The sequence below is a fragment of the Bicyclus anynana genome, chromosome 3 (assembly GCF_947172395.1).
Source record: "Bicyclus anynana chromosome 3, ilBicAnyn1.1, whole genome shotgun sequence".
Taxonomy (NCBI): Eukaryota; Metazoa; Arthropoda; class Insecta; order Lepidoptera; family Nymphalidae; genus Bicyclus; species Bicyclus anynana.
The window spans coordinates 2835576-2853171 of record NC_069085.1 but is presented as its reverse complement, the minus strand read 5'-3'; the positions used below and the strand labels follow the sequence as shown (position 1 = coordinate 2853171).

Here is a 17596-nt window from a genome sequence, read left to right as displayed (position 1 = left end):
AATTCCTCACATCAGTGACGGGATGTCTGGTCTGTGACAGGAACACCCGGAGGCAGAACAGTCTTCCGATGAAGATAACTACGTCCATAGCTTACTCGTAATGATTCGTTAGTTACTTGTGTAGTTAAAGTGTATATCTAATTATAATAACCAGTGAAAGCGGCATTACTGACTGATGACACAATTCTGTTTATTACACAGCTTAGAGAGCGCAACATCGATAATTCACAATGAAAACATCATGATCATTCCCCGAACGAAATTACAAAACGTAATGCGACGTACGAGAAAGAAACGTGGTCATTAAAATCGCTTAGTTATTTGGAGTTCCGTCAATTAAACGGCCGGTGTCGACAACATTATCGAAGTGTAAGTATTTATCTAATAAGAAAATGCTTAAAATAAGAAATGCCTTTAAAAAAAACTCAGTAGATTTTACAATAGCAAGCCCGTGTCTTAAGGGCCGGTGACTTTCCTTACAAAGTCTTGCAAAGGACATACCTATACGAAATAAGCAGTTCGCCTATTTTTAGATACTCGTCAAGGGAATACCATCCCTTCAAACAAAGCAACGCATCGCAAGGCACTCTCAGAATACGCCCTGAGATTCGCTACACTGCATCCAACAACTAGAGATGCAGGTGTTTAGCCTCATTTGCCTTTAGTTTTACTTAAGACCGAAAAGTGACGCTTTGACTTCCTTTCTGTCTTAATAGTGTACGCTATTTCTAGCTCAAGCTCCTCGTATATTATTATAGTCTGTGATCGTAAAGCATTTTAATACTCTACTGCGATGGTATGGAAAATTCTCCGAATGAAGACTTCAAAATCAAAGCGAGAAGAAATCATTATTCCCTTCAGATCACATTGCGTCATTTTCTTCTCGAAAATATCGCTTCAATGGCATCTTAATTTATAATAGATCACTTATAGTCAATCAATACCAAAAATACGGATCCCACCGGTCACTTTCTAAGCGATTTTCAAAGGCGCTCAGCGCTATCCAAGTACAATACTCGTAAAAACGCCAGTGTTATCAGTCAGGCCGTAAGTCATTACATTCGGCTTGCGGTGCGGCTCATCAATTTATATAAATGCCTCATTATTGTAAACAGAGATGTTGCATAACATGAGCTCCGGTTCGATGAACTACTCGCCCAATGTTACGAGTAACAACAATGTCAGAGTCGTAAAGATTTTTTAAACTAGCTAATCCTACATTCCTGATATCATATTTTTTTATTTAAGCATAATATTAGAGATGAAAATTTAAACCAAATATAAAATCATTATGCACTGTAATACCTACGTATTTTCGTACAGTTTTGTCATTTTCTTAACCGGAAGAAGTAGTAAGTAATTGATTTACTCTAGGTTTTTTAAGATTAGTACTTTACTCGTATTTCATAATGTTATGTTCATCATAGCATCCAAACAAATCGCTTCCAACTACGATTTTCCTTTATTACAATCTTATCAAAACAAAGGTCGTTCATTGCTTATCTATCGATAACAACAAATAGACAGCGCATGCAAAATTTGACAGAATGCGTCACAGATTATGTGATATAGCGATAACATGAACAGGTAGAACGCGAGAATGTTGTACTATCATAAGTAACTACAGTAGGAAACTATAGACTTACATGGTGACTTTAGGAGGTAGCATTTTAATTTGGGTTCCAAAAATCCATGCCCTTAACTGTCAACTTCAATTGTAAAACGTAATATTTTTTTATATGTTCATCTGTCTCCTTACTAATGACAAACTCATTACCGCCAAGACAATAGTTTCATGGCATCCCTTCACAACACAACCTTAAAGTTTAGACCTGGTGCAACAGTGCCTGGCGGCGGAGTGCAAATTTGTCAGCACTTTCAACTTTTATTAAATGACGAAGTTCCTGTCTCCACTGACTCTTAATGTCATCCCACACGGAAGCCAAGTGTAAATGAACACTAAAAAGTAAGAAAACTACAGAAGAAAGTTCATTGGAGGCCTTTGCCTGTGGCGTCGCTCCCGTGTGCGTGGACACTTAGATCGGATAGAAGGGGAAAGTACTGAAAACGTGCTGAACGATTTGTGCATACTTGGACACAATTAATCAATTTTGACACCTGTGATATCGATTCAGCTATCGGAATATGATTTGTCTTTATTGTTATTGCATTACAACTGCGAATCAATCAGCACTGTCCCGCATAAGATACTTAAAGCACCAAAGATACTGGAAATTATATCTGAACGTGCAGGACTGTGGCTGAAAATTTATTACATGATTATCAAAATTACAACCTAAATGATATTATGATTAAAATATTAATACCTATTATACGTGACCTATACCTGCTATAACAATTTAAGATGCGATCATACTTCGATACATCCCTACTATCAAACTGCAAGACTGCACAGATTTTCAACCCTGTCTTTATATATTTTTTGATTGTGAGTGCCTTGGGCTCCTTAATGGGACCTCAGCGGCGTCACTGGGGTAAAATCAGCTATTATAGTACCTATATTCCATAACCATCTAAAAAGCGTTTTGTTTTTTTGCTCATACGCAAGTCTCAAAAACGCACACCTGAGAATCCTGAACCTGAGATCTATTTCTAATTCAAGTCAAAATTAGAAAATAAAATCAATTATAGAAACCTCTACGTTTTAGCGGATTAACTTGTTAGGAGGAGAATGAAAATCCACAACCACACCCCTTTCAGTTTCTACACGACATCATACCGGAACACTAAATAGCTTGGCGGTACGTCTTTGCCGGTAGGGTAACTAGCCACAGACGAAGCCTCCCAGCCAGACCTGGACCAATTAAGACAACCTCAATCGGCCCAGCCGGGGATCGAACCCAGGACCTCCGTCTTGTAAATCCAAGCCGTCTATGCCTGCCGACACTCAGTCTATGCCGACCATCTTACGCAGTTATGAACAGTCGCATATCGTCGGTCTAGATGTGTTACCTCGTAACTAACAATTTTTGGCAAAAATTGATTTTGATGCAGAAAGCTTCAAACAGCTTTTCCGGTGGTAGCCCGTAAATATCTTGTAGTACGTACCTACATTAAAAACGTTTTTGGTCGCAATAAACAACTTTTAGTGATACCTAAAAGATGTTTCTTCTCTCTCCTTTAAAAGTTCGTCAGTTTGCACTTACGAGCTATCACATCTAGACCGACGATATAATAAATACAGTGCAAAGAATCCGAAGTCAATCGACGGTAATTGGCAAAAGGTGTCCACGGGAGCAGCATGTCGCATGCCAGCGCACGCCATGCCAGGAATGCTGCATACTTGCATACACTTGCATGCATGCGGCACTGGCGGGTTGACAACGTGAATATCTCAACTTTTTTATTTGCGTGCTTCAACAAACATGGTATTAATGCAGTCATAACAGTGAATTACTTTGTAAATAGGCCGGATGAACTTTGCTGGTATATGTTTGACAACATTTTTGTTTTCCTTTAGGTACTTCGTTAGTGAGGAATTTTAAGAAAAATATTTAGTTTCACTTACATATCAAAAAATTACTAATTATCAGACGCCTGACGTACATGATTACACACACGCTGTTCGTTATTTTATTTTGACAAAAATTGCTAGATCTATCTGCATAAACACGTCAGGCTTATTAAAAGTATTTAATTGAGTTGTTAACTATAGGTTGTCCGTTATATTGTGTACAATGTCGACCAATCTTTCTAATCAATCTTTCTTTCTTTACTAACTTTCGTTTTGCTAAATCTGCGGTTTGTATGGTAAAAAAAAGTGTTGTTTACTATTTTCCTCGCAATTTTTAAATTATTTCTCTTTCTATATAAGATTTCGTTACAGCATATGTCTGGGATGTAAAGTAATTGTACCTATCATATGCTTTAACGAAAATTAAGTACCAATATTCAGTATAACCAATTCTCCACAAATTAATCGGAAGTACGTTAGAAATGGGTACGACAATAGGCCAGTGGGTGGGACTTATGACTCTGGGTGTTAAGTCTTCTTAACCGTGAAGCTATTGAGGTTTCTAATTTGGATTTTTCGAGCCGTACTCGAGTTTTGCACTTACACATATGGTGATTAATTCTTATATCGATATATTTTTTTTTTTATTCTTTACAAGTTAGCCCTTGACTACAATCTCACCTGATGGTCAGTGATGATGCAGTCTAAGATGGAAGCGGGCTAACTTGTTAGGAGGAGGATGAAAATCCATACCCCTTTCGGTTTCTACACGGCATCGTACCGGAACGCTGAATCGCTTGGCGGTACGTCTTTGCCGGAAGGGTGGTAACTAGCCACGGCCGAAGCCTCCCACCAGCCAGACCTGGACCAATTATGAAAACCTCAATCAGCCCAGCCGGGGATCGAACCCAAGACCTACGTCTTGTAAATTCACCGCGCACACCACTGCGCCACGGAGGCCGTCAAAGTCGTTAGGTAGCAGGAGGCTATATTCGTAAATTGGTAGCCCTGTTTCTCTACCGGATGTGACGTAAGCAGTACAACAGGGAGTCTCCGGTCCCAAGGATATCGATCGCTCGACCTTGAAGCTGCAGGACCCACCCTACGCAGGCACGGTGCCGCCAACTGGCCGTATATTTATGGAAACACTACACGTGCCTGCCGATCTATTTGCGGACTTGAGAATTTTTTGCCTCCATACTACATCACAGCTGATGCGATGAACTTTACGTTGAAATTAAACTTAGCTGAACGTAATTTAGCAAAAAGTCTAGAAGTAAACTTACTTTACTCGGTGAAAGTTTCATATGTAATTCATGTGTGTAAGTGTCATGTCAGTTTATTTTTGGAAAATTGTTTGGCTTTCAATGTAGTAGTAAATTGACAGCACAAACGCTTTTTGTGTGTGTAAACTAAAGGAATGTCAGCAAAGCAGAAACGCATTAAATTTTTTGACGGTCTCCGTGTCGCAGTGGTATGCGCGGTGGATTTACAAAACGGAGGTACTAGGTTCGATCCCGATTGAGGTTTTTTTAAATGGTCCTCGTCTGGCTGAGGCTAGTTACCGACAAAGACGTGCCGCCAAGCAATTTAGCGTTCCGGTACGATGTCGTATAGAAACCGAAAGAGGTGTGAATTTTTCATCCTCCTCGTAACAAGTTAGTCCACTTCCATCTTAGATTGCATCAATACTTATCATCATATGAGATTGTAGTCAACGGCTAACTTGTAAAGAATAAAAAAAATGCGAAGTTGCTTACCAACCACACACAGACAGGAATTTAGACCCATCACGCACCCAGGACCTCATCATCCCTAGCCGCACCGGCTAACCACTGAACCAACGAGGCAAATATTGTAATATACAAAAATAATTTTTGAACAATCCTAATGACAGACAAAAAATATTAAAAAAAATTGGCTTCAATTTCGATTACATAATGCCCTCCTACAATAAAATTCAAAAAATCTTCAATGTACAGAATTGAACCTGTTACAGTTTTATTAAGTATCTATACATTTCAATAAAAAACCCAAATTCATTCTTAAGTTCCTTCCCATGGGAACGAACAAAAAAATGGAAGCTTGGACAAGTAATTACTACTTAGCTGTACCTATAGGCCTATTCCCTGTACCTTCCTACACTACCTGCACTATTCTGACCGGCATTTCTCAGAAACCACGTACGCCCTACAGGTAGATTGAAAAGGTATACAATATCCGAAAGTGTAACCAGTTTGAAATCTATAAAATACGAGAAAAAAGCCTCCGCAGCCCATTGTCGTCTGCATTTTATATCCTTTTCTACGGAAGCTTTGCCTGCAAAGCCAATTTTATTTATTGATAGCCCACAAAACGTGATCTCTATGTAAATTCATTTTATCTTCTACGCCGTCAAAGAAACCGCGAGATTTTTTGCTGGTAAGGAATTTGTAGAATGACCCAACTTATTGGCACACGAGAGTTATGGTTGGGTTTTTGATTTATGGATATATCTGATAGAAAGTCGTTAGAGGTAATAAAAATAAAAAAATATATAGGTAATAAAAATACTTTTATAGGTAATATACAAGATACATTTGTTCAATATTATTTACTTACAATTCAATTAAATCTAAGTAAGTAAGGTAAGGTAACTAATACAAGTACCGTCCCTGAAAAATATAAAAAACCACAACCCTATCGAAACTAGATCAGTAGTTTAAAAAAAAAATCAACAAACATGTTGAAAACACTAAGTTTTCCAAGCAATAATTAACAAAGTAAATGCAGCACAATAATAATTCCAACTCGATGTGAAAATTCCTTAACCTTGTAAAAACACCGGATCAATAAAACTATTGAATCAATAAAAACTGCGTTCAAGTTTCTTCCGGAACTAAGGCAATTTCTAGTGCCTCAATCGCAGAGAGAAAACATCTAACATGGCAGAACAATAAGAAGTGCATAAAGTTCTGAACAAAGTACAGTTGTACACAGCAATGACTGAAAAAAAAAATTAAAACCTTTATGTACTTATATTTTTTTTATCTTTTAATAATTGGTGTTTGGGCTCTTTTATTTTTCACGTTATGGCAAGTAATAACGAATAGTATACATTAATAACGAATAATAATGAAAATGAAAATACGGTAAAATAAACAAAAAAAATGCAATCAATAGAAAAATCATAAAATAAAATTGAGTTGTATTAGGACTGCCGAACGTGATAAATAAAAAAAGGCGAAAAGCCTTTTGATTAGCAACCTAGTATACCAGTGTGACTTCGACCAATATTTCAAACGATTTGTCTATAAGTGTATGTTCAAGTAGTCTCCGAAAATTACTTCTATAAACAAGTTTTACAATAAAAAATAATATTCAATCATAAGTATATCAATTAACATTGTATGTAATATCTAATAAATCATACTTTTGCCCAAATGTCCAGTCGTACAGTATCATAATAAATCCTCTGAAGCAAATAGCTTCTAGTTTGTCTCTGCCTAATATAGTGCAATAAATGTGTTCACGAGTGTACATCACTATTGTGTACAGTATTTCCACGCCCGCTGCCGTTCAGAGTTCATCAACAAGCAATTTAAATCTCATATTTAAAATAGCACACAACATTACGCCGTGGAACGTAACCGATTCGATACACATTTCGTACGTGCGTCGATATATCGTCCTAGGTAATAGTGTCCTCCTGAGAAAAAAAAAAAAAAAAACATACATACAGCCGAACGTAGAACTTTTTGGAAGTCGGTTAAAAAGATTGCGATAAGTTGAGAACCTTCAATATGATAAACTAGATTTTGTTGAACTGATGCCCGTGTAGTTCCAATTCCAATGAGATTACGGGGATAGCCTATTCTTATCGCTGATAACGTAGCTTTCTAATGTTGAGCTTACTATTGCTGAAAAAATTGCTTCAATAGTTTCGGAGCTTATTCGCTACAAACAAACAAAAAAGTAATTCATTCGTGATGTTATAAATTATAACTAAGTACGTGAAATAACATTAGTTCAGTTAGTTTATCTTACCGGACAGTTTTAGATTAATGTTACATTTAGGTTAATTTATCATTTTTACCTTCAATTAGATAAAAGTATGCGATATAACGAGACTTAACCATAAAATAGGCTGATAAGGAATCTATACTAATATTATAAAGCTGAAGAGTTTGTTTGTTTGGTTGGTTGAACGCGCTAATCTCAGGAACTTCTGGTCCGATTTGAAAAACTCTTACAGTGTTAGATAGCCCATTTATCGAGGAAGGCTATATATTATTATCTCCGTATTCCTACGGGAACGGAATTCACGCGGGTGAAACTGCGCGTCGTCAGCTAGTTTAAGATGAAAAAAAAATAAAAATATGTCTGAAACTTACAGTATATTGCCGTTTTAATGATTCGGTTACACCTCCAAACACTAAAACGAGGTGATCCCTCTTAAATGACTCAAGTGTATTCTCCACCGTGTGAAATTTAACAGTAAACAATCAACTTGAACTCCGGCGGTACAAAAAGGCGACAGAGCGGAAACGGCATTGAAGAGCGGGTCGCAGAAGATAATTTATAATTTACTCGTATTTCTTATCTTTTAAGTGTTATAGCTCTTGTAAGTCGTAAAGTATGCGAAGCCTTTGAGAACGGATTGCCTTGGATTAGTATGCAGGTATTATATCACAAGCAAAGCTTCTAACTGTAAGACAATAAGTGGTTTTTTTATTGTTTTACTGTGTTACGTAAATTTAGATTGATGCCTTGCAGGCGTTTTCCATTTATTGCCTGTTAAGTGAAGAATAATTTCAATTACTTAGGTTAGGTTAGGTTTTTACCACTAATGAAACGATCACATCATCACTTATTTGAAGTTATTTCATCATCTACATCTTAGAACATATTCTACATTTCCATGAGAGACTCATGCATTCCCTTGACCATCCAATAAGCTTATGGACTTGCAGCGCAAACGGAAGGACATCCGATAAAGCTGATCGTGTGTTGGTCGTGATGCGCTGCAGGCACGTGGACTAATTGGATGGTGAGTGGCTAGCATTATAAACCATTATCAAGCCCGGTGTAATGTTGCTATCTATACTAATATGTATACATATATAAAGAGGAAAGATTTGATTGTATGTTTGCTTGTTTGTGTGCATTGAATAGGCTCTGAAACTACTGAACCGATTTGAAAAATTCTTTCATTGTTAGGAAGCTACACTATCCCCGAGTACTATAAGCTACGAATACATTTTATCCCCGGGACAAAGCGAACCATGCGGGTAAAACCGCGCGGCGTCTGCTAGTGTTTATTAACTTAGTTAATGTATTTTTTATGCATATTATATGATAAGAAAAAGAAGAAAGCGCTGTGTTGGTCGACTCCAACTATAGATGGATGGCCAAAGTACAGGGAGTCGCTGGATGCAAGCGACTCAAGAGCTCAAAACCATTGTGTTTGGAAAGACTTCATCATTATCAACCCATATTCTCACTCACTGTTGAGCACGAGTCTCCTCTCAGAATCATCATCAGAGGTCATATCCACTGGGCTATCACGTTGGAAGGACTTACAAGAGACATTTCTAGACTCATTCTCCATAAAAATAAACTTTGATAATACAATCAATTCGTTTAGCAAGCCGGTCAGTTGTCCAATAAAACGCATACATAAATGTTGGTCGGCGGGTCGAAATGCATCCGTAAATAATACGAGTAATAAAATCAATAGACTCGGGCGGGATCTATCTGTGTCACTCGACTAGATACATAGAAATGGCTGAGACACCCAGCGTTTATGAGATTTCGGGGTCATTATCGATATTGTGAGTTTTCAAAATTTATCCACTCGCTGGAGGAATGTCGTTGGTTTACTTTATGCTTGGTTTAATATAAAGATTTGCGACAGAAAATGCGTTTTTGTTTTTACACTCAAATCTGATATTTCAAAGTACATAAGTATTTATAGTCCAGACCGAAAGGTCCAGGTCGTACATGCTCCTCGCTGTCTTTACAATTAACTGGAGAGAAAAAAAAAATTGGTCATATTAAAAATAATATGGCTAAATGCCGGCCACAAACGGTGAAGTATATGGTTATTGGAGTGGTTTCGAATGGGTTTGGATATTTTGTTGACTGATCACATCCCTACGACCTACGTACATGCAGGCAGCGATGCCAACTTGATTGTCAGTAGCTGGCGTTATACGAGTAAGTACATGTATTATTTTTGATATAGAAAGCACCTAATACAGAACGGGACTTCAAGGCAGACTTTAAAGATTTATTATGAAGAAGCTATTTACTGGCTTTATTTATAGCTCCTTCATTTAACTTCCTGAGTAAATGTTTGAAGAAGTGTCATTCGTTAGATAACGTTTATTGATCGTTGGAAAAAACTGATAAGGTATTTACGTCAAGTCGAAGATTATGTTTACTATTAGAATGTTCGCTCACAGCTTGAATGATACATAACATACTGGTACATAGTAAGTATTAAATGTGCACATGGACAATAGTTTTTTTAACTCCCGACCCAAAAGGAGATGTTTTATAAGTTTGACGTGTCTGTTTGTGTGTGGCACCATAGCTGCCGAACGGATGAAGTGATTTCAATTTAGTTTTTTTTTTTATTAAAGTATTTGTACATATGTCTTCTGTGTTAAAGGTGACTTATGTACGAGTGTTCTTAGACATGTTTGATGAAAATCGGTTGAGCTGTTTAAAAGTTGTGGGGGGGTGAAAGTGGGAAAGAATAACCAAATGTCTGCTAATATACTCGAGTGGGGTCTTACCGGTACCGAGGGGGGTACCGCACTGAAAGAGAACATTAATTCGGGGGTAATTCAAAGTTTTTATTTTTAAGTTATAATTAAGTAAAAGTATAATTAGACCAATCGTAACCAGTCCTATGTATTGTGTGTCAAAAAGTCAACCCATCTTCCCAAATAAAAGTAGAAAAGAGATTTAATAGACACCTATTTTAGGTAGCTTGTACCCAGGTACCATACTATTATACATTAATGTATTCTGTGATATTACTCCATTACATTTTGTATTAATATTATAAAAAGAAACTTCTCAAAAAAACAATTCTTTCTCCAATATCAAGCTACACTATCAAGTAGTAACATAGGCTATATTATATTCTATCCCCGTATTCTTACGGGAACGGGAACTACGCGGAAAAACCGCAAAGTTCAGCTGGTAGTCACTGGTACAGGTAATTGATTAGAAATCGATTTCATTCCGACAACCAGACACGAGGCACCAGAACTTTTTATGTGTGAACTTAATTAACTGATAAGAAGTCGGTAGGTTTTTTTAACACACAAATAGAAACAGATAACCTATCACAAGGCCATTGTAAATACTGCCAGTTAATTCGCTTACAAGTGTCAAAAATTACGTTTAAGTATAGACATAATATATTACCGCCTCTTAGGCCCAGTGAGTAGCCTAATTTGGCTTGGAAATCATAAGATTCGAATTCTGTGCTGGGCTATGAAGCTTTTTTTCTTCTAAAAAAATATTTTTAACCGACTTCCAAAAAGGAGGAGGTTCTACGTTCGTATGTATGTTTTAAATTCTTAGCTCGGAGTTCCTCCTTTTGGTACCTCGGAGAATCGTGGAAATCGAAGTTGTCTGTCCCGATGATTATCATTAACATGATAGTGATCTTTATGATACGTTGGCGGCCTCCGTGGCAGTATGTGCGGTTTACAAGACGGAGGTCCTAGGTTCGGTCCGCGGCTGGACCGATTGAGATTTTCTTAATTGGTCCAGGTCTGTCTGGTGGGAGGCTTCGGCAGTGGTTAGTTACCAACCTACCGGCAAAGACGTACCGCCAAGTGATTTAGCGTGCCGGTGCGATGGCGTGTAGAAACAGAAAGGGGTGTGGATTTTTATCCTACTTCTAACAAGTTGACAATTCCATCTTAGATTGAATTACTTATCATCAGGTGAGATTGTAGTCAAGGGCTAACTTGTAAAGAATATAAAAAAATGTTATCATACTAAGCCCACCAACTCGCGTTGGAACAACATGGTGGGACCAAGGAGCTGGCCCTGTAACGAGCTGTAAAAAAAGAAAGCTGAATGATGTGATGAAAACTGATATTGATACAGATTGAACTGTATTTGAAATTATCTTCTCCAACAAGCAATCTATTTATGTGTCAAAATACATCAAAATGAGTTAAGCCGTTTAGTTGTAAAATAGGAAGGTAATAATAAATTTAACTTACTTTTGATATTTATGTTAGCATTTTGGTAAGTACCTACCTACCTATCTATTCATTAAAGATTAGCAATGAGTTAGTAACTGTCGTGTTATGATTTACCTACTGAATACATTCTGTAGATGTTTTATACATTAACTAGCGGACGCCCGCGACTTCGTCTGCGTAAAATTCGATGTCAATTTTACTACTACCCCCTAACCTAACCTAACCTACCCTACCCCTACCATACCCCTACCCTATCACTACCCCAACCCTACCACTGCCCCAACCCTACCCCTACCTTACCCCTACCTTACCTATACCCTACCCCAATCCTACCCGTACCCTCCCCGTACCCTATCCCTTTCCTACCCCTATCCCACCCGAACCCCTATCTCACGCCTATCCTACCCCTACCCTGCCACTTCCCTATCCTACCCGTACCTCTACCCTACCACTACCCTACCTCTACCCCGACCCTACCACTACCCTAAACCCGGCCCTAAACCTACCCTACCCCTACACTACCACTACGCTTCCCTACCCGTACCCTAACCTACCCTGTAACTTCTCTATCTTACTCCTACCCTTAGCAAAATCGGTCCAGTCCTTCGAGAGTGGTGGTATGACCAAGAGAAATAGAGACTTCTATGCTAATAATATAAAGAGGTAAAGTTCGTGTGGTTGTAGGAGGTAATCTCTGGATCTACTGGAACGATTTGGAAAATTGTTTTACCAATAGAAAGCTATGTTTGATCCCCATATTCACACGGGAACGGGAACTACGTAAATGAAAGCGCCGGGCGTCATATAGTGGAATTTCTGCGTCTTTTAGAAATTTTGTATTATCTCCGAAACTATTTAAGTAATTAACATACTGTAAAGGGCAAATCTTATCTCCATAATACCCTTGTGATTATTAAATAATTTATTTTAATAAGGATTAAAGTTTAGTTGTATAAATAATGACGTAAACCTAAGTATATAAAATTAATAATTTTTAAAACACAAAAGGCCTTTTTTCTTCTATATATCAGCTAATATATAGAAGATAGATATGTGGTGTCGCGGACTTTTTTGTAGAACTTTTAAAGATACATAAAGTCTCCATATATTAATTTCAATTTTACACAATAGTTAAGGCAGCGCATGCGAATAAGTCTGTATAAGAGGATTTTCAGTCCGACCTGTATGACAAAAACTGTGATAACTCGGCTAATATATATGATACCAATATAAAATATAGCCTATAGCACTCCCCGATAATGTAGCATTCTACTGGTGAAAGAATTTTTAAAATCGGACCAGTAGTTCCGAAGATTACCCCATTTAAAAAATGTGACAAACTTACAAACTTTACCTCTTTATAATATTAGTATAGATAGTATAGACTACGTATGTATATCTTTTACAAAATTAAGTTAACACAAAACACTATAATTACACTTACTAAGTTTTAATTAATTTATATACACAACAATCGAAATAATACCATAAAACGAAATAATAACTAATTACACGAAATACGTATGACGAAAGTCGAAAGTCGAAACGAAACGAATAAAATAAAATTACAAATTATTTATTTGAATTTAAAGTTTGAACCTGATTACCTGAACCTGGTCCTGAACCTAAACAAAGAAAGTACGACGTATCTAAACTATAAATTAAAACTTAAAGTATGTCTCTAATCTCTATTTCTAAATCTAAAAAGCAAATACGTAAATAGATAGACAGAGTCAGACAACAGACAACTGACAAACAGTACCTAGCTGACTTTAACTACCTACGTGGTACGTGCCTAGAAGTAGAACATAATCAATTAATCATTAACAATTAACATCGACTTGCCAAAATCTAAGTAAATTTTTCACCACCAACATCAATGTATGAACAATCAATTTCGATCATCATGTAGTCGGCATAAATCTCCCTAGCGCCGTACAAAAATATGGTGTTTTTGCTCAACGCCATCTATTGGTAAATGGATAAAACGCCTACATAGAGTTTAGTAACCAAAAATGCTGATCCCTATAAAATACGTAGAAACCTATAGAGGAAGGTTCAACTTAATTTGGCGGTTGGCGCTTAAACATAAGCGGCATTCCGCCTTTTAGAAATTTTGTATTATCTCCGAAACTATTTAACTAATTAACATACTATAAAGGGCAAATCTTATCTCCATAACATCCTTGTGATTATTAAATAATTTATTTTGATAAGGATTTAAGTTAAGTAGCATAAATAATGACGCAAACCTAAGTATATAAAATTTATAATTTTTAAAACACAAAAGGTACTATATCTGCTAATGTATAGAAGATAGGTATATGGTGTCGCGGACTTTTTTGTAGAACTTTTAAAGATACATAAAGCCTCCATACATTAATTTCAATTTTACACAATGGTTAAGGCAGCGCATGCGAATAAGTCTGCCTAAGAGGATTTTCGGTCCGACCTGTATGACAAAAACTGTGATAACTCGGCTAATATATATGATACCAATATAAAATATAGCCTATAGCACTCCCCGATAATGTAGCATTCTACTGGTGAAAGAATTTTTAAAATCGGACCAGTAGTTCCGAAGATTACCCCATTTAAAAAATGTGACAAACTTACAAACTTACAAACTTTACCTCTTTATAATATTAGTATAGATTTACCCTTATCAATACCTACCTACCTACTTAATTGTCAGTGATTGTGGTGATTCTTTAATAATATTTGAATGCAATATCTCATTATAGTTCGGTAGGTTACCTACCTTACCTAGGCAAATATACCTACCGACGTGCCCGATAACGTAATTTATCTGTTATGGTCATTTATTATGCTTTATTATAATCTATGATTAGGTTCCTATACATACATAGGTACTACCAGTAGATACAATTATATGTCGTTGCCTATATAAACCTACAACCTATGTAGATAGATAACTGCTAGATGTTTTTCCAACGCTTTTACATGATTAAGTAGAAAGGTAGGTACCTACCTACATAGGTATCTACGTACGTAGGATTATATGAAAAGAAATATAAAAAATAATAAATTGCCTAATTTCGCTAAATAATTTGCCTTTAAAGGTTTATAATTAAAGATATTTAGAACACGTCATTAACCTTTAAAAAAACATAATCTGATTAGGTATAAAATCTTGATTATGTTGATAGGTAGGTAATTGATTATTACTGAGTGACGATAACAATTTTGATGTAACTTTATAGTAACGTCTAGGTCGTCTAGCGACGAGAACTCGTGGTAGGCACGTAATAGGTATGTAAGTTTCTTTATTTTAAGAGATAACCAGCCTAATTTCGTTACAAGAGATGGATGGCAAACACATTATAGTAACCAGCCTAATTTCGATATGAGAAGGTCCAAGTAACGCATCGAAACTGCAGAAGACGCAGAAAACAAAGTCTCTTTTAGCTAACTATCAGCATATCAGCCGATGGACGTCCACTGCAGGACATAGGCTTTTTGCAGGGACATCCAACTAAACGATCTTGAGCCGTTCGCATCCAGCGAATTCCTTCGACTCGCTGGATGTCGTCCATCCACCTGGTGGGTGTTGACTAACACTGCGTTTTCTAATGCCTAGTCTTCAGTCCAGCACCTTGGGATCCCAACTAACTTAACAAGCTAACTACATAACAACAGATTATTGTCATAAACTTACCTCCTGTATGCATCAGCGTCCTAGGGTGCACGGTCCCATCCTTGTGCAAAACCACATGCGCCAACTTAGTCGGCAAACAATACGCCGTGCCTTCGTCAATGCACTTCTGGAAGCAACGCGACCCCTGGTAGAACAGCGCCCAGGCGTGCTCCTCGCTGATGCTCGAGTTGAAGGCCTGGAGGACTTGCTGCAGCGTGAGGCAGTCGGCAGCGTCCAGGGCGACCTCAGTCCCGCCGGGCAGCCCGGCACTCTCCTTGCGCATCATTCCGCTACCCAACAGCGCCCGGACTCATTATTTCAGTGATTCAAATCCATCCACAGCACTGTATCACTCGTAAAACTAAACGGTCACCGTATCCACTACGAAATTTGCGATCACTTGTAATTTATAATGCCAATTTTCTGCGAAATCATAACAAAAATCCGAAATGCATGTCCTGTCAATGCCACCCCGAAACGTCACTGTCACTGCGAAGGAGGGTGGTGTGACAATTTTCGCCCGAATGTTTTGGTCGGGTTTGGTTCGCGATCGCGTCTCACAGCGCGTGCGCGGTTCGGCCGTGAACGAGCACACTTCACATGCGCTCTTATCGGCGGTTGATGCCGAACTAGCGCCGGCCGCGAGCCGCCGGGCGCCAAAGTCCGAACGGGGCGCGTAGCAAGCGACGCCTTGGAGTACGGAGTATTGGACGTACACCATCCAATGGACCATGGACTTAAGAACTTCGAATAACTGAATTTGCAGATATGCTAAGATAGGTCGTTAGACTCGAGCCCAGGACTTAGTGTTTCAAACTCACAGTCTAACCGCTGAACCAACAGATACGGTTTACAGACACGGAAGAGGATTTCGTTTTATGTTCAAGTTTATCTAGAGGACTGCCGTAAGTTCGTCCGCCCGAAATTCAGCTATTCACAAATCCCTCAATAACTACGGATTTTTCATGGATACAAAATAGACATACTTACTGTGTTATTCCACGTTATATTTTATTATTTATTTTTATTTTCATAACTCGTACTCTATCCTCTATTACAATTTTCAACTAAATCCATTTAGTACTTTTTGCGTGAAACTTTCGCGTTTTAAGCACAGATGAATCGTATCGTCAGATAGTTATAAATTCAGATTTTATTGTTATCACCAACTAAGGGCTTCATAATAATGCTTAGAAGTTATATGCTTGGAGCCTCGGAGTATCTCTGCGTTTAGAATATACTAGCCAACGTCCTTTCGCCTGTATTGTTGCCGTTTCCGTGAAAATACGAGAATAGACCATGACAGTCAGACAGACAGAATATAGCCACCAGTAACGTGGCTTCAAGTGGTAATAGAATTTTCAAAATTGGTTTAGTAGGTCCAGGAGATTACCCCTTGTTGTCGGGGCACATAATGGGGAGCAACAGCTGTGCCCCCTTGTGTTAAAGGAGGAAATTGCCCCCAGCCGCGGGCCAGCGAAAGGAAGAGTTCAGCGCGGGAGGATACTAATATGTCGTCATAAACCAGACACGCCATATTAGCGAATCTAAATCACCGTGTGGGGGGTACTGCAGTCCATCGCACAGTGCATCTCCTCTCACCCTCGTAGACATCTCTCAATGAAGTGAAGAACGCATCGGAACATAAAAGTGCATGCACTTCGCGATCCTTTTACATCCCAATAAGGCGCAGGTGACCCCGCTGAGTTTTAGTGGATATTCTGGGGTTCAGCGAGTCCCACATACCTGGCCGTAGACTGCATAGCTCCGACTGTGGATTCTCCGGGCGGGACGGGATGCGTAAACGCATTTCCCAGCGACAACAAAAAAAAAGGAGATTACCCCTACCACAGTAAATATCTTTACTCTCTTAGGGAGGTATATAATTAAACGGTGGTTCGTTCTTCTTTAAAAAATATTACGTAAAGCGACGTGTAGGTATCTACGAGATTTCATAACAACAAGGTAATAAGTGTTAAATCATTTACATAACCACTTGTATTGGTAGTTGGTAGGCATAATTTGCGAAAAATCCTATTATTTTCAGTTCATAAATCTTCTATTGGTGTTTTATTTAAATTACTTTCTTAATCTGTGTTTTATAATTACCTTCTTAAGTAAGTACTTACCTACAACCGAAAATATTGTTTATAATTGGTAGTTTGCCACTAATTTAATATTTTTTACCCGACTGCGTTAGAAGGAGGGTAATGTTTTTCGAGCGTATGTATGTGTGTATGTATGCCC

General features: G+C 37.9%; 1 protein-coding gene across 1 annotated transcript in view; it reads right to left on the bottom strand.

Moving 5' to 3' along the window:
• Window positions 1-15990, bottom strand: part of LOC112053476 (protein spire) — a 234814-nt gene extending 218824 nt beyond the window's left edge. The window contains exon 1 of the mRNA XM_052891144.1: window positions 15371-15990. Within this exon, the coding sequence (XP_052747104.1) occupies window positions 15371-15635 (265 nt within the window). The 5' untranslated portion in view covers window positions 15636-15990. The remainder of the gene's footprint in view (window positions 1-15370) is intronic.
• Between the last annotated feature and the right edge of the window lie 1606 nt (window positions 15991-17596).